Raw genomic sequence first — 22,992 nt, 5'->3', positions numbered from 1 at the left:
AATAAAAGTATTAACTTTCAGTGACTACAGAGTTACTACAAAGCTATATAAATACCTATATCCATTACAAAGCATATTGCAATGCATATGTCCAAATATAGGTCAGATGTTATCTTAGTCTAATCTAAAATGTATGCTTTAAGGCAGAGGTGGACAGTTTATTTTTCCAGGGCTGCACTTTCAGTTTTATTTATTCATTTGTTCTTTCAATATATCTGACATTGCAAAAAGGCCACATCTGTTCAGAAATAGCTGGGGAAGATGAATGGGAGAAATGAACAACTGGCATGAGGAGCACTGTAGGTCAACTCTGGTATTGTTGGGCCAAGGAAGATATGTCAGGTGTAGAGTGCATAGAGAATGGTTTTGAAGGACGGTGGGAAAATGCAAGGCAATGATCAGACAAGCCTGGCTTAAACCCATTCCAAGAAACTAACTTGAGAAAATGCCTCAATCAGGCCCCTCCCTAATTCACATGAAGATAAAGTGAGGGAGGAGGGAAGCACATTCAGATCTGCAAGATTCTTTTTACTATAGCTGTTCTAATAAAAGTAGTTGTAGACCTATATGGCATTAGTTTCTTAGTCTGGTCTACCCTATAGGGCTGACATCAGGGGAAAGGAGACTTTGGCAAATCTTCACTTCAGACATGGTAGCCCCATCTGGGGGTACAGATGTCCAAATTATCAGGTGCTGCTGGTCAATGTCAGGTCTATATGTAATAATACTTCATCAATCCATGAATTGGTGGTAGATACACAGGCAGACTTGACATGTATAATTAAGACCTAGCTCAGTAAGGGTGGAAATGTTGCCCTGTCTGAAATCTGCCCTTCTGGGTCCTGCATCTTTACTTCTCCTTTGTTATTAATCAATAGGTGGTGTTATTTAGTGTGGATCATTTGCTTTTGAGGAGGAGCCAATATCAAGAGTTCCAACATGACTGTGTTGAGACCAATTTGTATAGCACTTTGCCAATGAAGTTGCTGAGATTCACTCTATTCTTGACTATACATGATCAGAATTCAGGGTCATGATTGGAGCATTTTCTTGCTATATATCTAGGACTCCTTTTGCCCTGTGACTTCTGATTAAGTAGATAAGATGTTTCTAAGATGTCCACTGTCACTTGCAGGCTGGATCTTTTGCCCCCGTGACTCCTGCAAACAGGCAGGGGGAGATGGTTATTGAGATCTAAGAGGTTATCAATGCTTCATTGTGGGAGGGGGTCTGCTGGTGGCTTTGAAAGAGGCTTTCCTTTTATCCAGAGGTAACATATAACTACTGCCCAGTTTTCAACCTACACTTTTTAGGGAAGATGGTCAAGACAGTGGTGGGGCACCAACTACAAAGCAAAAATTGATTAACTGGATCCTTTTCTACTCAGGGTTCAGACCTGGGCGTGGGACAGAGATGGCATTAGTCACTCAAGTGGATGACCTTTGCCTGGACCTAGATAGGGGGAGTGCACTCATCCTGATCATCTTAGATTCTCAGCAGGCTTTGATACCAGCTACCACAGTATCCTTCTGGACTGTCTGCAGGGGTTAGGGACTGGGCATACTGTGCTTCAGTGGTTCTGCTCCTTTTTCAGCAGAAAATTCCAGTTGGTGGTTCTGGGGGAGCAGAGTTTGGCCTGGAGGTCATTTCCTTGTATAGTGCCATGGAGATCAGTCCTTTCCCCTCTACATTTTAATATCCATATGAAGGGATAAGAGAGCAGGGAAGACCTTTTGTGGTTTGGGTTTTAATATCATCAGTCTGTTGATGATAGTCTTTCATTGTATAGCTGGGTCAAGCTGGAGATGCCACTGAAGTCTTGTCCTGGTGCATGTGAGGGGCTGGATGGATCAGAACAGGCTAAAGTTAAATCCAAGTAAGACAGAGCTATAGGTTGTCCATCAAGGCTCTCTGTCTGCTTCAGTGTTGTCTCTTAATAGGAAGGTATTACCCATGAAGGTGCAGTTTCATGACTTGGAGGTCCTCCTGGCTTCACCTTGAAGAGCAATTGGAGGCCATAGCTAGGGAGACCTTTGACTAGCTTTACCTGGTGCTACAGTTGTGGCCTACTTTGGGTGGGAAGACCTTACTACAGTGGCTCATTCCCTTATCACCACCCATCTGGACTACTGTAACATGTTGTACTTGGAGCTGCCTTTAAAAACTACTCAGAAGTTGCAAACGGTCCAGAACAGAGCAGCCCATGCACTCACTAACACAAGGCATTGGGAGCACAGTATTCTTGTTCTATGGACCCTGCACTGGTTACCAATAAACTTTTGAGTGAAACTTAAAGTACTAGTTTTAATTTATAGTGCCTCTTATGGCTTAGCCTCAGGTTACATTTAGGACCATGTTTTCCAACTAGAATCAGCCCAAACTATATGATCATTTCAGAAGAAGTAGCTTGTGGGTCCCCACTTTCAGGAAGTGAAAGGGGCTGAGCCCAGGAGAAGCTGCTTCTCAGTGACAGCTCTGGCCTTTGGAAAGGTCTCCTGGTTGAAATTAGATTAGCTCCCTCCCTAACTGCCATCAGCAAACAACTTAAAACAGGTATTTCCTAGAGCGTTCAGGGACTGGTTCCATTTATTACTTTGTATTATTTTTATTTATTTAGATTTTTTTATCCCACCTTTATTATTTTTATTTTTATAAATAACTCAAGGTGGGGAACATAACCTAACACTCCTTCCTCCTCCTATTTTCCCCACAAAACAACCCTGTGAGGTGAGTTGGGCTGAGAGAGAGTGACTGACCCAAAGTCACCCATCTGGCTTTCATGCCTAAGGCGGGACTAGAACTCTCAGTCACCTGGTTTCTAGCCCATTGCCTTAACCACTTTTTTTAATCTTTACCATGGATGTTTTAATTGTATACAATTGAGGGTCCATAATTGACTTGCAGTGTAATATACATGTAATAAATAATCTGATTATTTCTATTTTGCAATACAGTATATAGGCAAGCAGGAACATATGTTTGTGAATTGTTATCTTATTTGCATATGCTGTCACATTACTGATATTCTGTTTTTGTTATCTAATCATTTGTTGCTATTTAGCAACTTTATAGGAAGAAGCCTGGGATGACAATGTCTTGTGCCAAATTACCTCAAAACATTTCCAAAAATAGATACAGAGACATTTCGCCTTGTAAGTACTTTTATGTATGTAAGTAAACATATTTTCTTTAGTTGTCATTTAGAATATTAAATATGTTTATATTTATTTCAGATGATGCTACACGGGTCATTTTAAACAGTAATGATGATTACATCAATGCAAATTATATAAATGTGAGTTGGCATTTATATTTTTTCTTTGATTCTATTTTCTGTTTCCAAGGTGAAATAGCTTAACATTTTAGATTTAAAAGACATTATTTGAAGTTACTTCAATAAGTTACAAACTGGCCAAAGCTCCTGCAGTTCACTGTAGATGCAGAAGCTCTTGCACATCTATTTTAACTGTATTTTCTAGCCTTCTCTTGAAATTAAATTTGTTCTAACCAATAACATGCAAAGTTTTGACATTTCTAAATGTATTTTGCAAATATCTTTATTTTTAGATGGAAATTCCTTCTTCTAGTATAATCAATAAATACATTGCTTGTCAAGGTCCTTTACCCAACACTTGCCCAGATTTTTGGCAGATGACCTGGGAACAAAGCTCATCTATGGTTGTTATGTTAACCACTCAAGTGGAAAGGGGCAGAGTAAGTGTTTAATTCTAACTCTTACAACTAATAGATGCAAGTGGCTGGCTTTTATTTACAAATTTGTCTTTTTTAAACTGTGAAAGATATTTGAGATTTAAATATTACTTGATTAAATGTTGGTGTTTATCATTTTTAATAATTTTGTCAAATCAAATGAGGTAAAATTGTATGTTAGTATGCAACACAGATCACATTTTATAATAGTGCTATGATAGTGTGCAATAGCTCTGTATTAAAATGGGGAAAAAATTAAATGGCATGTTACCTTACCATGGTCCTGTATTAAGATAAATTGTCTTATTATGCTATTTAGAGCTATGTACTATTCACTCTTTAGTAACATTCACTACTAGAAAAATTGCACTCTTACAATACATTTCCAGGAAGGTACTCAAGATTTTCAGATCAACAAATAAATCTTCAACAGCTGATGGCTTGGGCTTCTTCCCTCCTGCTTTAATTCATGGTATCTACTTATTAAATAATTGGAAGAGCGACTGCTGCCTGATGATTCCTGTAGGAACAGATAGCACAAAATACCCCTTAAGAATCACTCTTATTGGATCCAGAGTTTTTTCCTGGTAGAAGAAATATTCCCTGAACAGAATTCAGCTCTAGACACTGCCAAAGTAATTTCAACTGATTCCTATACCCTTGCTTCCTTCAGAGCCACCTCATGCTCTCTCAAGATCTCTAACTTTCTGGAACAGATTATGAAGTACATGTATAGAAAGTAACAGCAGTCAGTCCCCATTATCTGTTGCTCTCTTCTGATAAGTTAAAATGCTACACTAATTCAGAAGTCTTTAACGGACAGGTAAAGTCCCTCCATTTGCAGAAATCAAGGTCTGGATCCAAGAATTTAATAATTATCCTAGTAATGGCTGAGTCTTTTCAAGCACAAATACTTCACAATTAAACTTATTATGTTTGAGAATGGAATTGTACTATTGGTATATTTTATATAATTCTAAAAAAATTGGAAAAGAAACTAATTCTTAGTTTAAGAATAAGTTTTAAAGTAACAGGTTATAGGTTAGCTTGAAACTCCTTTTCAAGGGCATTCTGAACGTTCAGGTCTAACATATATGATTACAGGGCTAAATGATTTAGCCAAGCTATTCAGATCAAAAAGTAATCTTGAGGCATTGCATTAATTACAACTTTATGTGTTGGTTGAATATGCTGGTTGTTCCCTGGAACCAAATTGTTTTTTAGGTTTTTATCTGTGAGAACTCTTCTAATATACTACTACTGCTTGTACTTTCAGAGAAGACTTTGTTCTGGCCTTTCAGGGAGCATATTTACAAGCGACAAGATAATGCCAAGAAAGTGCACTGAATTAGTTCTTGGATAACATTTAGAAAGGCAGTAAATGCTGCTGTATTTTTAATAGGTTTTGGAGGGAGCTGGGACCTGTTTTAGTTGTCTGCTTTTTCTGAGCTTGTTTCAAGAATGTGAATGGTTATATGTATTTAATAATGTTTTATGTTGGGCCTTCCGTTTATTATTAACTGCTTTGAGCAACATATTGCAGAGTGAACAAATTGGTAATGATACAATTTGTGTATCATTACCAATATGTATTGTGATGATACATAACAGTAGTGCCAATCAAATGATAGATAGCATAATTTCCAACAAGATGAAAAGCATGTGTTCCTATATTAAATGTAGTCTATAAAATGTGAAAAAATCACTGTTCAGTTAAATAAAATATAACACTGCTGTATACACACATTACCACTAGGTTTCTGAAAGTAATCTGCAGCATCAACATAAATTTAATTGCAGGAAAGCCTTTTTTTAGTTTGTATGTATAACTATACATATACTTGCAATTTTTAATTAGCAAGTATATGCAACTTGAGTGTGATGTCCTTGCATCATCATCATCATCATCCCAAATCAGAAATCAGTCCACTGCAGGATGAAACCCTCTTCATTAAAGGTTATGGATCATGATCTATCACCAGGGCTTGTGTGGATTGGTGGATAGATATTGTTTACTTCCCAGTCTCGGGCTTAGAGAGTGTGACTGACCCAAAGTCTCCCCACCTGCTTCTGTGCCTAAGGGAAGACTAGAATCTGGGTCTCCCTGCTCCTAATCCAGCACCTGAACCACTACATCACACTGGCTCTTACTGCTGCCACTTGCAATATGCAGTACTGTGTAACAAATTACATGAATGAAGGAAGCATCCTAACTGAGATAACATGCTTTATAGATCTGTCACTGAATTGTTTGTGCGAGACAATTGTGTAAAACCTTCCGTTTTGAACCTTATGCTTCATGCATTTCATATACTGATCAAGAAGAGGTACAAGAAATCAGGAGGAAATTTAGCTTTAGAAATGTATAGAGAAACATTGTAGTAACAGTACAATAACAAGGATTGTGCCCATATGATAGAGGAATAATTGAAACGATGGAGCATGTTATTTTGTATTGTGCTCTCTGTGTAGGTGCTTACCCAGGAATTATTATCTCTGTTCTTTACAAAACATCCAGATCATTTGGATTTGTTTTGTCTTAAGTTGTTACTATCAGACCAATCTGATTTTATTTCATTGACTATAGCTAAGTATTGTTCTATAGTTCGTACACCGCAGTATCTCTTCTAATTTTTCTTGGATTTTTTAGAATTTTAAGTGTTTTTCCTTTTACTCTAATTAGATGTGAATCTTGTTTTATCCGCTGGTCTATGACTGAATAAAAATTGATTATATTTGATTTGATTTGCAGTAATAATAATAATCTGTTGATTTTAGGTAAAATGTCATCAGTACTGGCCAGAGCCTGGTGGAAGCTCCTTATATGGGAATTTCCAAGTCACCTGCCATTCAGAAGAAGGAAATCCTGCCTATGTCTTCAGAGAGATGACATTGTTTAACTTGGAGGTGAGACGTTCAATCTAATTGATCCAACTTTGTGAAATCCACAAATTGAAGGCAACTCACCATATATTTTCATTTCTGCCATATAATTTTGACTATTTTTTCTGACACAGTGGAGAGATAACTAAAACATTAGCATATTATTGCTAATGTTTTATTCCAAACAAGTGTAATAATACATTATCAGAAATCAGATTTTAATTATTTTATTATTGTTTATTATTTGGTTTTAAAGAATAAGAAATGCTGATGTCTATTCAGATCAATTAATAATAGCAGTAGTAAGAAAAGTACATTAATATTAGTACCAGAGCTGGATTTACACATAAGCTAAAGAAACTATAAGTTAGGGCCTCATAGTCTGAAGGGGCCTCTCAAAATTTGATTTTTTTTGTTATAGTTTTTTTTTAATGTCATATATGAAAGTCTCAATAAATGCAACATGCTTACTTTATATGGTCTTCTGCTTGCTGCAATGATTGAATGATAAGTAAAGTTTATTGAAATGCTGTGCTGAAAAGTGTTACCCTTAAGGAAGAAGGTGAAGGAGCACAGTATCTGTTTCAGAGCATTACAGGATCACTACTGTCTGTTTCATTAAAAAAAGGAAAGCCAGCATCCATGTCAATGTGATACCCAACACATCAGAGAATCTGAAAGGGCTGTTCTGTCCATACAATTCCCATCTAGAACAGATGGAAAAGGCCCTTTGAAGTGAAAGAAAATGAGAATTGCTCCACTAATCTTTTATCAGAGACTGGAGAGAGCTGAAGTGTTGATAACTCTAGCAACACTGGAGTGCTCCGGAACTAGATTACCCCAGCTCCCATAGGCTCACTCAATGACTTTTAACAATGGTTTTGTTATTCATGTTTGAATGCTGGTATGCAATCCCTGTAAATACCAAGATCTACCTGTTTCAGCTTTATCTCTAAAGGTAACTTTATTAAGTCTTATCTACTATCAGCTCAGCAGTGTAATTGTTGATAGAGTTAGATAACATACAGTTGTTTTAATCTGCCTTATCCTCTCTAATGATTTTGCATTTCATTTCATTGCCATGTCATTATTTGCCACATAACACTAAGAACTTAAAAAACCAATGCAGGATTTATTTCAAAAGTTAAGTATGTTTTAGGAGAATATTGAATGCTTATTTACTTTAGAGAAAATTTGTGTCTCACTAGAAAAATGAGGATCGTCAGCTCACTCAGATCCAGTACACAGCATGGCCTGATCATGGAGTTCCTGATGATTCCAGTGATTTCTTAGATTTTGTGTGTCTTGTCCGGAAAAGAAGAGCTGGGAAAGAAGAACCTGTTGTTGTTCATTGCAGGTATTCTGTCATTAGGGCAACTCCTGAGGCCTCTTTTCCAAAGCTTTTAATTGATGGTGTTCTTTCATTGTGCAAAGTTCTGATTTTTTTTCTTTCTCTTAAATTTATTTATCACTTTACTCTGATATTTTGAAATTAAAATAATTTTAATGAAAATCGGTGTCCCTATGTATCCAAAAATATGTTTTCATACTTCTTAAAGCCATAATACATGTTGATATCAGTTCATCTGGCAATATAGGACAAGGGAAAAAAATCTAGGAAGCTCTGCTAATGATGCAGAAGACACAAAAGTTAGGATGACATTGTGATAAGCAATTAGTTATGGTAATACTGAATAATATATTACTTTGTCACTTTTGAACATCCTGTATTGGAGTGGATACAAATTTACACTCTTATGCCATAGCTGCTTTCACAGCTAGTGAGTCAAGCATAGTTGCCAACACTACTATGCTTGACTGCTTTAGCGGCCGTAAAATTATGTCATTATTAAAATAAATAATGGAATTCTCAACACAAGTGTACTTTTTTAAAAAGTGTTTAGCTTTAAGAGTGACAAGGTGGGTTTCCCAAAGTAATCTACTTAAAAGATATGCCAAATTATTTGCAGTGTTGATTTATGTAAGATGTAAGAAATATCCTAAAGATTTTAAAAATATTAAATATGAAAACAACAACCTTTCTCTCCTTTGCAGTGCAGGGATTGGACGAACTGGAGTTCTTATTACTATGGAAACAGCAATGTGTCTTATTGAGTGTAATCAACCTGTTTATCCCTTGGATATTGTAAGAACAATGAGAGATCAAAGGGCAATGATGATCCAAACACCGGTAAGTCGGTAAACAGAATAAACTGTTACTAGTAATATACTAGGAACTGTTACTTCTTGTTTAAAGAGGATGATATTAATGTAGTATATGTCAATTAGGATTTAGTATATACATTAAATGCAAATGTTAATATGCTGTAATTGTATAGTACATATAAACTTGTATCCAATTCAAATATAAGACTAGCTCTCAGTGAATTAATCTTAGCAAAAGTTGCTAATGTAAAAACTGTAAAACAAATGGTATCCTTCAGAAAGTTCTGTGGTCACTGTATTCTAGAGAGAGTGGGACACATCTAGGACAAACATTAACTAGGTTAAAACAAAACTTAGCCATTCTTTGAGTAGATCCATTGAATTCAGGAAGACCCAAATGTGTCATAATTGACTTGCTTCAGTTGGACTTGCTTCTATTGGATGAACTTTGCATCCAGCTCACAAGAGTTGAAATCACCTTGACAGTTAAAAATTTGAATGAATTGGGGTGTAATCCATCATCATCCCAAAGTCTTACTATATACAGTTACGGATAGTTGTTTTATATTGCATTCCAGGACAGTTGATTTTTATACAGAGAGTTAAATCTCCAAGAAAAGACCATCTGGAATAATTATTTTAAATTTTGCCAATTCTCCCTCTTGCTGCAGCTTCTTTGCTTTATATCACATTTTTCTAACAGTTTTTTCTTTTAATCGTATGGCATAGCAGTTCGGTGTTCATGCTGCTTTTTTTTTTCTTGCTGGGAAATCCTTGTGAGGTCCAGCAGCCAGATGTGTAGACTGTTTAGCCATCACGTTGCCTGGGGTGCCCCACGAGGAGGCTAGTCTACATTGCACCGAGTTGGGCTGAGAGAAAGTGACTGGCCCAAGGTCACCCAGCTGGCTTTCATGCCCAAGGCGGGACTAGAACTCACAGACTCCTGGTTACTAGCCCAGAACCTTAACCACTAGACCTCACACCCTAACAGTTGAGCATGTTTTAAGGAGGTACTGTAGATGAAAGCAGAAAAGCCCAGCTGCAAGTACACACTGTTGCTTTCATTTTTGTGGATTCACCCCAAGGGTACACAACTATGTATGTTTTGCATATAAGTATACTAAGCAAGCCTTCACATTTGAAGATATGCTAGATTCTTATATTCTCTGGAATTTAAACTCAAAAACTATGTATGTCACTTGCAGCTTATCTGTAATTTCCTAAAAGCAAAAATTTTTGCTAATGGACAAAATAGTTTTCTGCACAATCCAAATATAGCTAGTTCTGTTTGGCTACTTGTATTACTCACGATTTTCCACTGATGTATATACCTTTATATTTATAATATTTGGCTCAGGATATAATGTCCTCATAGAAGTATACATTTTAATTCAAAGAGTTTACTAGTGAGTCAGCTATTAATTTTTAGGGGGGAATGACACATGCTATAACAAATACAAAATCAGTGACTGTTTAACATTTATATCTTGTAAGTCCCCTTTCTCAAACAGGAATCAGTCATGTGTTACAGTTAAGAAAAGAAGAGTACACTTGGATTATATCCAGTGCTTTCATTAAAATCTTTCTGTTTGCCTAGCCATGCTGATTGCCAAGTCTGGGAACATTATCTAGGCACTTCAGACATTTTTCTCCTACTCCATAGCACACTTTCATACATTCAGTAGGGGAAATCTGTGGATGGAAATACTTTTGCTAACATGATATTTTTCTGGATCAAGGTGCATATATTTGTTTCAAAACAAGTCATCAACATACTTCACTGTACTTAGAATCTTAAGAATGAATTTAAAATACATATGAAAAAATTATTATACTATTGTTTCAACAATATGGTGCTAGTAAAATTAGAATGTGAATAAGTTTAATTTTCCTTTGCGAATGTTCACATTTCCACATAATGTCCACAAGATGGCATTGTCCTATTTTTCATTGTTCTTGTTTTAAAACAGTAGTTTCTAGATTCAGATTTCTAGATTCACTCTATTCCATTAAAAACAGTACCCTGTCACAGTCACATATTTTATTTTAGACATAGTGTTACAGTAACTAATATATACTGTACAGATTATAACATGAAATAGCAGCTTTGGAATAAAGAATGCTGCCCGGCGGCCCTGTTTAAGATCACTCAGTCCCTTTTGGGGAAGGTGGGCCCAGTGACCCACCTACAGGGCCGTGCCAAGGAATTTTCTGTGCATCTGCAGGATAAAATCGCTCAGATCCGTTTGAAGTTGGACTCCAAGTGTGAGGCACACTCTGAGGAGATGCCAAGGGAACATACTTACCCAGTTAACTGGGAACAGTTTGATCCTGTTGGCCCCAAGGAAGTGAACAGGATCCTCCGGACTGTCAATTCCACCACTTGTCATCTAGACCCATGCCCATCCTGGCTGGTGAAGGCAGCCTGGGAGGTGACATGTGGTTGGGCCCAGGCAATGGTTAATACATCCTTGGGAGAGGGAGTGTTCCCGGCTGCCTTTCAGGAGGCGCTGGTGCACCCCTTCCTCAAGAAGCCATCCCTGGACCCTACTGTATTGGACAATTTTAGGACCATGTCTCCCACCTCCACTTTTTAGGGAAGGTGGTTGAGAAAGTGGTGGTGTTGCAGCTCCAGAGGATGCTGGGTGAAACAGATTATCTAGACCCCATTCAGTCAGGTTTCAGGCCTGGATATGGGACAGAAACAGCATTGGTTGCACTTATGGATGATCTCTGGCAGGAGTGGGATGGTGGCAGTGCATCCATCCTTGTTCTCCTTGACCTCTCAGCAGCTTTCAATACCATCGACCATGGTATCCTTTTGGGGTGGCTCAGGGAGTTGGGGTTGGGCAGTGTAGTTCTACACTGGTTCACCTCCTTCCTCTAGGGCCGGTCCCAATCGGTGATGATAGGGAGCAAGTGATCCGGCCCGCGGCCCCTCCTTTGTGGGGTACCACAGGGTTTGGTACTCTCTCCGCTCCTCTTCAACATCTACATGAAACCACTGGTTGAGATCATCCATCACCATGGGATGAGGTATCATCAGTATGCTGATGATACCCAATTATACATCTCCGTCCCAGGTGAGGTAAGTGCTCCTGTGACTGCCCTCGGTGCCTGGGGGCTGTGGGGACCTGGATGGGGAACAACAGGCTTCAGCTGAACCCTGGTAAGACGGAGTGGCTGTGGGTTAATGGTTCCTCTGTATCCAGGAAATTGTCATCTTTAGTTCTGGATGGGGTTGCACCACCCCAGACAGACCCAGTGCGTAACTTGGGGGTCCTTCTGGACCCACGACTCCTGCTCGAGGAGCAGGTAGCAGTTGTGGCCAGGAGGGCCTTTGCACAACTTCGTATTGTGCACCAGTTACGCCCTTTCCTGGACCAAGAGGCCCTTCAAATGGTCACTCATGCCCATGTCATCTCCCGCATAGACTATTGCAATGTGCTCTACATGGGGCTACCCTTGAAGAGTATCTGGAAGCTTCAGCTGGTCCAGAATGTGGCCATACGAACAGTTTTGGGAGCCCCAAAGGTAGCCCATATAACTCCTCTGCTCTGCGAGCTGCATTGGGTGCCAGTTTGCTTCCGGGTCCAATTCAAGGTGTTGGTTATCACCTTTAAAGCCCTACATGGCATGGGTCCAGGTTACCTGAGGGACTGTGTCATCCCCATGAGATCAACCCATCCCACCTGTTCATGCAGAAAGGATATGTTCCGTACTCCATCTGTAAGAGAATTCCATCTGGCGGGGTCCAGGAAACAAGGCTTCTCTGCAGTGGCACCCGCCCTCTGGAACATCCTGCCTCCAGAGGTCAGGCAAGCTCCATCCCTTCTGACCTTCAGGAAGTCCCTGAAGACTTGGCTCTGCTGCCGTGCTTGGGATGGGAAGGGGAGAGTCATTCTTGGCCCGTTAGAGTGCTCCCCTCATATTTATGATCTTTGTAGCCACCTGGATTTTTATTTTTATTTTTAAATTTATATAGTATTTTAAACTTTATTATGATTACTGTTTTTAATGTTTAATGTTTTAATATTTAAATTGATTAACTTATTGTAGACTGCTCAGAATCCCTCTTTGCGGGGAGATGGGTGGTAGTACAAATCTGAGAAATAAATGAATAGTGTTTATTAAATTACGGAATGTTGCAACGTAATGGCCTTGAGGATGGAGGGAAAAGAAGCGCAAGGAGTGGCTTTTTACACAAATGTTACAGAAAGACTAATAAAACTAGTATAGTTCATTAAGCAACACCTAGCTAATGAAATCATGATGAGCTTTGTGCAGGCAGAATCAAATTTCTTGATTTTTGTGCACAGATGAAAAGTATATTCCAGAAAATAGCAGAAGTTACATGGATATTACCCTGAATGTTGTTTGCATTTAGCCTATTTTTTAATTTGGAAAGTAGTTCCTAGAGCAAATAACAGAATAAACAGTTTTGCGCATTTTTTAAAAAAACTAGAATTCTTCATTCTACTAATCAGTAAGAGTAATTAATAAATCATAAAGCATACAAAGCATATCATTCAGAGTTGAAAGGTTTCAGATCTGCTACTTAAAATTTAAGAGTGTGGGGTTTATATTCTGAATACAGCATTTCTCTTTGGTGTTCAGAGTTCTATACATTTAAATATTTTAAAAGTTTATCATGGTATTTTGAAAGTTTACTGTTAATCTTTAAAATTGTTTTGTTCTAATGTACAAATAATTGCACTTTTTTTTTCCAGAGTCAGTACAGATTCGTTTGTGAGGCTATTTTGAAAGTGTACAAAGAAGAACTTGTTAGACCTTTAAAGACATCACTGCATAAATAGAAAGCAAAAGATACCTTTCAGAGAAGAATCTATGTAAGACACAAGCTGCACTTGTGCTATAATGTTGCTTGCAAGAAATGGTGTCTGAAAATAATGAAGAACTGAAAAGGACTTCAGCACTATTGCACTTTAAGTTGAAACTGAAAATCAGTCTCTAAAACACTATGATTTTTCTGTGTTGAAAGACTCCATTCATGCTTTGCTTCAAACAAGCCACAGACTGACTGAACTCCATGAGTTCTGGATAATTTTCCAGACTCGGTTGTAGTGCCATATAGCCCTTTTGTTTGAAATGCTACAAAAAAGAAAAAGAAAAAAAAGCTTGGAATACTTCCTTTGTTTGACACCTATCTGTTTCTGAAGCAACAACAATACATGCAAAGCTATTTCTTCCAATACTAAATTTGTCATGTTATTTGCTACCTTTTCTTTTGGTGAAATATTAGCAATATTCCTTCTATTAGATACACTGCCTACTGAAACAGCACATTTCTCCCTGTGCCCTTCTAGAATTTAACCTGATTACTAATGGAAGGCTGCAGTTTGATCTAACCCAATAATAGCTGCATAATGGCCCATTGAACCAGCATTTTATTTAGTTGGTATATGGACATTCTTTGTACTACTAGTTGTGTTTCTGTTTTTCAGCATATTATAACACCAGTGTGTTCTGAAACATTGATGGCGTTACCTAATGGGAATGAATGTGTGCATTTTGTCTTAACCCCTTAAGTGCCTTGAGACTTACAGTGTATGTCTTAATGGCAAGGGACTTGTGGCCCTCGAGGGGAAGTTATCATAATTAAATTCATTCTGAAGCATGATCCTTGGTGCTTAGAATATGGTACAGTAAGGGGTCACAGAAACACTGTTCCTTTTCTCTCTACAAGTACCTCTGGGTACATTTTACTATGGGTAGCAAAAGCATTCTAGCCTATTAAGTATGTAACTTTGTTTACTGCTATGAATTGAAATGGAAATTCTGACACATTCCTGTCAACTGGTAAACTGGTAGCAATTTATAATTGAAAGCCAATATATTGATTTAGAATTTGTTCTTCTGTTTACCCTTCCAATGAAAAGTAATGACTTGACGAGGATATAATATTTTAATAGTATTGATATTCTGCTTTAAATATGCAGACCCAAGGTGAGCTTTCCCTATCATAGTTATTTTTCTCCAGGTTCATGTTTGTTCTTTCTCAAGTCATGTTTATGTTGGCTTACATTTTTAAAGGAAAAATGTGTCATTAAAGTTTTATAATTGTCCCCTAGAGCTTTCAAATAAGCTCTTCGGGGTCTCTCTCTGATACTTCATTCAGGAATTGGCATATATGCAATTGGAAGCAACAGTATCTGAACAGGTTGCATATAGGTTTGTTTTTTGTTTCATTTCAGAAATGTTTCTAGGACAGGTAAAGCCCACTAGGCAATGAATATTCCTTCCCTAGTAAATTGACAATTTAAGTCTTTATGAAACTTTAATCTGCCTGTAGTTAAATATTTTGATTTGTTACCAGTTTTTAAAAAGCAAGATATGCAGAATATGAAACAAGAATATGGACTTCGTAAAAATGCATTTGTGTGTGTGCATGTGTGTATAGAAAGAGTGAATGACCATGTATGTGTGTATATAGATATAGATATATAGATATGCACTCATACACACTTGTTTTGTGGTGGGAGTAACTTAGATATGTCAGTAGATGAGGAGGCACTTTCTCCAAATCCCCTTTTCCTGCTGTCAGTTGTACTTTCCTAGAACTTGTAGAGGGCTGGAAATAGAAGTATCTATTTCTCATAACTGCTTCCACAGAGGGATCCCTCACCTTGGATTAAGAGTCTTCCATGGGCAGAAGAAACTTCTGTATGTAACATGATGCCTAGATCCAGCCAGGATGCATTGAGTTAATTCCCATTCAGTTTAAATGCTGTTATACTAACCCTATGCCATGATGTGAAATAAAGGAGTAAACAAAAGCTTTTAGATTTGTTTTAAACAGGCTTGTAAGATGAGCAGTATGTTTCTTCACAAACCAAATCTAGCATATTTCTTAAACATAATTGCTTTATGGGCTCTGCACACACTCTCTCTCTCTCTACTGTCAAGGAATTGGTTAGCTGTTCCTTTTACCAACCTTGTGGTTCAAGTGAGATTGGATATAATAAGTTTCAAAAATCCCCACATCCTTAAATGAGCTTTTTCCAATCTGTAGAAATCTAGTTCTTTGTGCTTTCACAAACTGAAGCAAATGCAAAACGCACTTCTATTTCTGACAGCAGTGAAAATGAAGGGAATGATTGAATCAATGTTATTCTAGATGAAATAACTGAAAGATCCACAGGCTTTTGGTGGCCTGTTACTATTCAGTAGAACCTATGAGGTTGGAGAGGACAGCTTCATATGATAAAGTGCAATGTGGGAACATGCTTCAAAGTCTGTGCAATCATCTAAATTTTTCTTAGACGCTGGTAAACCTTTTAATGGAATGCCTGCAGTGATGGTTCTTGCTACTGCTAGCTTTTAGTAAATGCATGAGGAAAACAAATAAATGTATGTCTACTCATGCTTGCTTAAAAGAAGGCTTAGTACCTGGAAAGTGGGTGTTGACTTGGGTATTATTTTAAATTATTATACCATTGTGCTGGTTATTTGCAGGGCTGGTTTGCACTTGGAGCAAGTTTAAATATTAAATTATTATACCTATTACACCATTAATTAAGCCACTTAATGATCTTACTATTGCCAACATACACATTCAAAATAATTGTCTCTTTGTAAGATTGTTGAAGGGAAAAAATCTAGGATGGTTCAGCAATGTTGTGTATTGTTAATATTGTACATACGCTCATGTTCGTATGTGAGGTTGCCAAAGTAATTTAAATCCTTAAGAAACATTGCTACAATAAGGTATAGTATTGTTGTGGCATAGTTTTGGTATTTAGTATATTTATCCAACACAGAGACAGAAACATTAACCACCTTAATATCTTCCCTCCAAGCTGATTTAGGACTTATTAGTACATGGCAGTGAATACATTTTGAAATTATATTTGCTTGGTAGGGTCACAAACTAAAGGAATTTAAATGCATAAATTGGAAAAATGGAATAATAAAAACATCCTCATGTCATAGAAATGAATTTTCAAAATGCATCTGCCCACTATGATAATCTTTTACTAATATTTTTATATGACCTAAAAGTTAATACTGCTAATTGCTTTGCATTGGGTTATGAGGATCTGCATCAAGCTAAAAGGAAAAATATTTTTTGTATGTGTTTCATTCTGTACAAAACATGAAAATGTGTTTCAGGCATAATGTCATATAAAATGAGTGTTATGGATGTCGGATTTTATGCAGAAATATTTTCTTACTATTTGCTAAAAAAATGGGGAGAAAAATTGTAACATTTCCTGTTTTCTAATTCAAGTTGCTTTCGTTGTAAATAAGAGCAATAGGGTAATAGTTTTGTGCCAATATATGTTGTTTTTTTAAAAATCTTGAAAATTATAATTATTTAAGGTACTTTTGAAGATTGGTCTCATGCAGAAATTTAGGACTCTAAGACTTGTTAAAATTGTTTTTGTTTTGTTTTCTTTGCCTTTAAGTTGTGTGGCTTTGGGGTGTAGGGGGTATACTAATTTAAATATAAAGTGTCCATAGTATCAGTCATTCTCTGAGGAATACAACTAAGTGAACTGGCTAATTGTACCACTTAGAGTAGTCCCTCCAAATCTCTGAGTGGAATATGCATTTCTAGTAATAACAGCAATGGCCCTATCTCATCATCATCATCATCATCATCATTATTAGCCGGTGAACAAAATTATTCTTGGTGTAGTTGATGGAAACATTTGGACAAGCAAATTTAGGATATAAATTAGACTATGTTATGTTAAATTACTGCATTAGATCCTGTTATGGAAGCAATAAAATCCATCATATATGTACTCTGCAGTCCAAAATATTTTACCACTTTAATTCCCCTCCCCAAAAAATCATGCTGCAACTTTCATCAACAGCTTTATATAAATATTTCACAAATGTTTTCTATTTGTAAAATACATATTAGTTCTTATATCCTCCAGTGTAATAGTAGTATCCTGCAATTAATTCTTTAGAAATGCTGCTCTCCTCTAATCAGAAGGCACAAAATGCAAGTGAAGAGAGCTGGAGAGAGGTTTTTTGATAGAACTAGTATGGCCAGCACTTTGCTGCAAGTAAAGTACAGATTAGAATGTAACATCTGTGGAAGGTACAATGAATTGCTTCAGTTGCAGAGGATAAGAAGTAGAGGAAAAGTGGGATCTCAGCAGTTTTTGCATCTGGTGGAGGCAGAATTCCATTAGATTTTTGGATAATGGGGTCTGCTTGATAGACTAGATTACAACTATGCAGGCCTTCAGTTGGAGTGGATGATTCCCCAGGTCCCTGAGAGTCTTGCAGCATGTCTACCCCAGACACTGTATTAAGCCATAGATGTTTTGTTCAAGTGTCCCTCTTCACTGTGACTAAGCTCTCTACAAGGAATGGAGACATCTGGTACTAGTAGTCTTAAATTAATTCATAGTTAACAATCACAAATTACTTAGGTCTGTATATGCTATAAAATTACATGCAGACATCATCTCCAGATGATGTAAAGCATATTGACCAGGATATTGTCTGCATGTGTATTCCTCCCATACACATGAACAATCTACAGATTAAACACCTACATAAATAGAAAGTGTACAAGGTACAAGACAGGGAAGAACTTGCTTTGCACTGGTTATTACTAAATTTCTAGATGTTATAAAGGAGTGGAGGGTCAGAAAAAAAAAAATTCTTCCACTATCCCTATGAGTATGAAAATAAGGCTCTTCGCAGTGAATACAGTTCCTCCTCTAGGCAGCCAGTCTTGATTCACTTGTAGCTGAACAGGCATAGAAGCAGATCCTCAGATGCATTAAACTAGCCATGGTAGTGATTTAGTGCACGTATCTAGCTAAACATAAATCCATTTCGCCAGTTGGATTTGATTCCAAGCAAATGAGTTGAGAGAGATGCCTTTTGAGAGAGATGCCTTAACTACAAATATCGTGGCTTTGATCTAAAGGTGCTCTTGCACTTGTGAAAGGTTTCTGGATTGCTCAAGGAGATCCCTTACAGCAGCCTTCCCCAGTCTGGGTCTGTGCCACATCACATGCCTTTGGTCCCTAATCTTCAAGGGTGGATTTTAAATTCAGGAAAAGGTATAAAAGTGGAGATCCTTGGACTCAATCTATTAGCTAAGAGGCCTGTGATTTATATTCATATTCTGGGGAGATGATAATCTCATCTTTCTGTTAAGTTCTGTGTTTGCCTCAAATCTGGTTTTAGTGATAGTGTGTGTGGGCTGGTTAATTTTAATATGCAGCTGCCATGTTTTCATAAACATGGAGGATTAAATTTTCAGTTGTGCCATTGCCACATGCTGCAAAATAAGGAATACTGGGTAGAGATCTAAATCATCCAGTTCACTGTAACATTTAAATAGCTTTTTTAAAAAATGGAGAGACATTTAAATCATACTGGAATTGCTAGAAGGGAAAAACTATATACATGCATATGTTTTAATTTAATTTAGATATAATGGCTAAGCTAGAAATAGAAACCAAAGCTAAACTACTTGCTTCTCAATCTTCTGAGTGGCAAAGAAAGAAAGAAAAAAGAATCATCTTGGGTTAGATAATTGCCTACCTGAAGCTCTGAAGGTTTAATTCCCTAGGTTTAAATATTCCTCCACATCAGCTGCAATCTGGGTCATTAGAATATTTAAGGAAATACTTTCAGTGGCTATATGATAAATTTATATTGCCTTAAGTAAAATGTTACTGGTGCATGATAAACTCCTACAGAGAACTTTGAAGACCACTATGTTAACATTTTGGAAATGATTCCCCTGGGAAACAAAAGTGGATACTTTGGAAAGTAAGAGAGTTTGACTGACAATATTTGCTAGTAGAATTACTTATTTAACACCATTTTAAGTATATTTCATTTTTATCTAAATTTCTTGAAGTTCAAAATAGTAGCACTTTATGTAATGCTTTACTACTGAAAGACTTTTTAGATAAAACAAATCTATTATGTGATTAGAGAGATGCTTAACTTATTGAGAGTTTATTGGGATTTTTCCTAATGTGAATGCTTTAAAGCTTACTTTTCCAGTTTGCTTCCATCCGTGTTAAGATGCATTAATTAACTCTAAATTCTTAATCCTGCCACCTTCCAGATGAATGCTTAACATTAATGCTTGTGTATCCATTATAGTGCTAATATAGCATATCTCATATCCAGTGCAGTTCTTAATGCACTACACCTCTTTTCAAATTTAGTTTCAGAATTGTAATAATCAACAGTGATATTAAAATAATCCCCACAAAATAGTTACAGTTCTTTTAAATTTAATTTTCTCAGTGTCTGATATTTTGCCATAAATGAAAAGTTTGGATCCAGTAGCTGTACAATTCAATGTCTAGTTATTCAGACGGTTCTATAAGACATTCTCAAACTTGGGAGACCTTGGAGGGAAACCTCAAATGCAGCCTAATTATGAAAGCAAAAATGACTGAAACTTTAATACAAATGTGGGAAGAGCTTACATGCCCACAGAATGCTTTGATTCCCATTTAGCATTTTAACACTTCCTTTAAAATCTGGAAATCAGCAAGAGTTGTTTGTATAACTTTAAATTATAAATAAAGAGTAGGTAATGCACAAAAATAGTTTTAAGGGGGGAAAGTTGCAATTTATATAGGTCAAGACTATGATAGAATTGAAGGTTCTAAAACAATTACCACTAAGTTGTATTGTGTTCTTCTATTGTATAATAAACTAACCAGTACAATTATCTCCACACACACAGGCTGGTTTCAAGTGTAACATTAATATTAAAACTAATGATGCGATTCCCCTAGCAAATTCTAAAACAATTTTGTGTTCGTATGTAGGATTTCTCTCTCTCCTTTTTTTCTGGCACAGGTGCTATTCTGTATGTAAATATAAAGAATATAAAATCTAGTGTCTGGATCATATTCACTGTTCTATGGGTGGCCATATTTATTTTTTGCTGGAATGAATTTGCATGTTTTTTGTGATTTTGCGTTGTCCAGTTCATCTGGATGCTATGCTGCTCAGTGAATGGGCTTTGACCATCTCATTTATATCTAAAGCCAAGATAACTGTCTATCCTTTGTTCATTGTGCAAGTTTGTTCTCGTAAAGATTGATTTGTCTTTAAACTTGCGTGTTTTCATTTTTTAGAAACTAAGATTATTCAGCTAAGAGCCTCTACATTAAGTAGCAGGAAATGTGCTCTGTTTAACATGCACTTGGATTTGTTTAACACTGGACAATGTGGAAAGAATTCATTCATCACTGCAGCTACTGTATGCTTTAAAAAGGGCCTTATATATTTTGCCTGCATTGGAGTATAAGGAGAGTCCTCACGATTAATAAGGTACACTAATGATATACATACAATACCAGCAACTCCCAGAGGAAAATAACTAAATATTTAACATTTAACAAATCTTGTTTTTAGTCTTAAGAGCAACTTCCTTCTATTATGTGAACAATATGCTGTTATACATATTTTGTGGATATATTTAATTTTGATTGACAAATAGTTGTCTAGGTACAAACTTGAAAATATATAGTTTACTTGTGAATCTTAATTGTTTAATTGCAAAATAAAGATGTGCTTTAGTAAAAGTTTTAAGGGTTTTTTTAATTATGAGAAGCTGTCGCTTCAGTATGCTACTTTAGTCCATATCATTTGTATAATTTATAATCTTTGGAAATTCTAGGTACCTATTTCCCCTGCCTTCCAAATGGGAATTCATGCTCTGTGTAAGTTTGCACATACTTTGCACCAACATGCACTGAAATTGTGTATTTAATCCTACTTACATTAAAAAATAAAAATGGGGTGTTTTCCTCTGGACCCATCCATTGCTTTTTGGATTACATCTCCCAGCATCTTACTCAAAAGCCAAGTAGAGTTTGAAATGAAAATGTTGCACAGTCCTGCAATAGGTGTTTAACTTGTCTTTTCACATGTATTTATTTGCTTATAGGGATACCTTTAGACCAATAGAAGATGCTCAAACCAGCTAACAGAAAATAAAAACAGTGCAATTAATACATACTTAAAAACAAATGGTAAATTTAGACATAAGACAAACATACATGCTATACTTCTAACTTCCACTGTTTTATATTACTGTATTTCTGTTTTTAATCTCTATTCCACTAGCATTGCTTTGAGGTGCTTCAGCAATTGAAGCAGCTAATAAATTGATTAAATGCATAACTACGTAAAACTTTAGCTGCCAAAATAGTACACTGACATATCAAAGGCCTGGCATTTGTTTTGCCTGCCAGCAGAAAAATGTAGGGTATTAGTCAGATGTCCCTTTCTAGATGTCCCAAACTCTGAATGGTCCCCAAGATTCTCATATTTTCAGAGGAAAAGGACCTCAGTCCTACTTGGAAAGCAGGAAAGTTCCATAATTGCTGACATATATATGACTTTATCTACAATACTTACTGCCTTATCTTTTGGCAGAGCTGTTGTCTTATTGCAACAACTTCTGTAATATAAATCTTTATGTCACACCCACTATTAATTCCCATTTTCCAATAGTGATCTGTGTGGGTGTGTGTATGTGTGTTTGTGGACATATAAATATTTTTACATACTTGTTACATAAGCAGATACTTACTTGAATCTGTGAAGAAGCAGACAGAGACGAGTTTCCTGCAGTCCTCTAACCATGCACCTGAAAAAAGCTTTGTTGAAAACAAGCATGCATTGTTTGCTTTGCTGTGAGAAAACCCAGTTTCAATCCCCAGCTTTTCTGATGAGATGGTCAATGTACAGGTGATACAGTGCCTAAAATCTCAGAGCAAAAAGAAGACAATGCCATGTTAGTTCAATATGTCAATTACCTCCTGTATTATTGTGTGACGTTCTTTTAACTTTGCTCGGAGTATGGGAATATATAATACAGGAAAGCCTTGAATGTATGATACACACTGGATCTCAGCAAATTCAGTGTGCTGCAGCCGATTGGGTATTTCTAATATAACATGTTTTATTTACCATATATCTTAGATGCTTTTTTGAGTGTGGTCTTCCAAAAACTACTTGCAGTATAAAAACAACCATATCAACAGAGTAAGTTCACAAAAATCATATGAAAATTTAAGTGTTGAAAAGGTAGAGGATTTACCAGTTAGTCAAGGCAAATCCAAAAAAGATCAATAACAATAAAAGCCAGCTAAATCAGGAGGAACTTCTGTGGCAAAAAATGCCCTATGCAGTACTATATATGGCCTAATGGCAAGCCAAAAGTAAACGTGGACAAGTTCATATGCCTAGACC

At 36.6% G+C, this 22,992-nt stretch overlaps 1 protein-coding gene across 5 annotated transcripts in view; it reads left to right on the top strand.

The window, feature by feature from the left end:
- PTPN4 (protein tyrosine phosphatase non-receptor type 4) overlaps nucleotides 1-21,320 on the top strand; it is a 120,192-nt gene extending 98,872 nt beyond the window's left edge. For 4 of the 5 annotated variants that reach the window (XM_063288814.1, XM_063288816.1, XM_063288815.1 and 1 more), the window contains 7 exons: nucleotides 3,062-3,152; nucleotides 3,234-3,295; nucleotides 3,568-3,714; nucleotides 6,490-6,618; nucleotides 7,803-7,951; nucleotides 8,650-8,785; nucleotides 13,491-21,320. In XM_063288814.1, coding sequence (XP_063144884.1) covers nucleotides 3,062-3,152; nucleotides 3,234-3,295; nucleotides 3,568-3,714; nucleotides 6,490-6,618; nucleotides 7,803-7,951; nucleotides 8,650-8,785; nucleotides 13,491-13,577 — 801 coding nt within the window. In that variant the 3' untranslated portion in view covers nucleotides 13,578-21,320. Of the gene's footprint in view, nucleotides 1-3,061; nucleotides 3,153-3,233; nucleotides 3,296-3,567; nucleotides 3,715-6,489; nucleotides 6,619-7,802; nucleotides 7,952-8,649; nucleotides 8,786-10,357; nucleotides 10,500-13,490 lie in introns of all 5 variants that reach the window. The other variant, XR_010066833.1, reaches the window with a different exon arrangement.
- The last annotated feature ends 1,672 nt before the right edge of the window (nucleotides 21,321-22,992 follow it).

Source organism: Candoia aspera, chromosome 1, assembly GCF_035149785.1.
Source record: "Candoia aspera isolate rCanAsp1 chromosome 1, rCanAsp1.hap2, whole genome shotgun sequence".
NCBI lineage: Eukaryota > Metazoa > Chordata > Lepidosauria > Squamata > Boidae > Candoia > Candoia aspera.
This window is presented reverse-complemented; position numbering and strand designations above follow the sequence as displayed.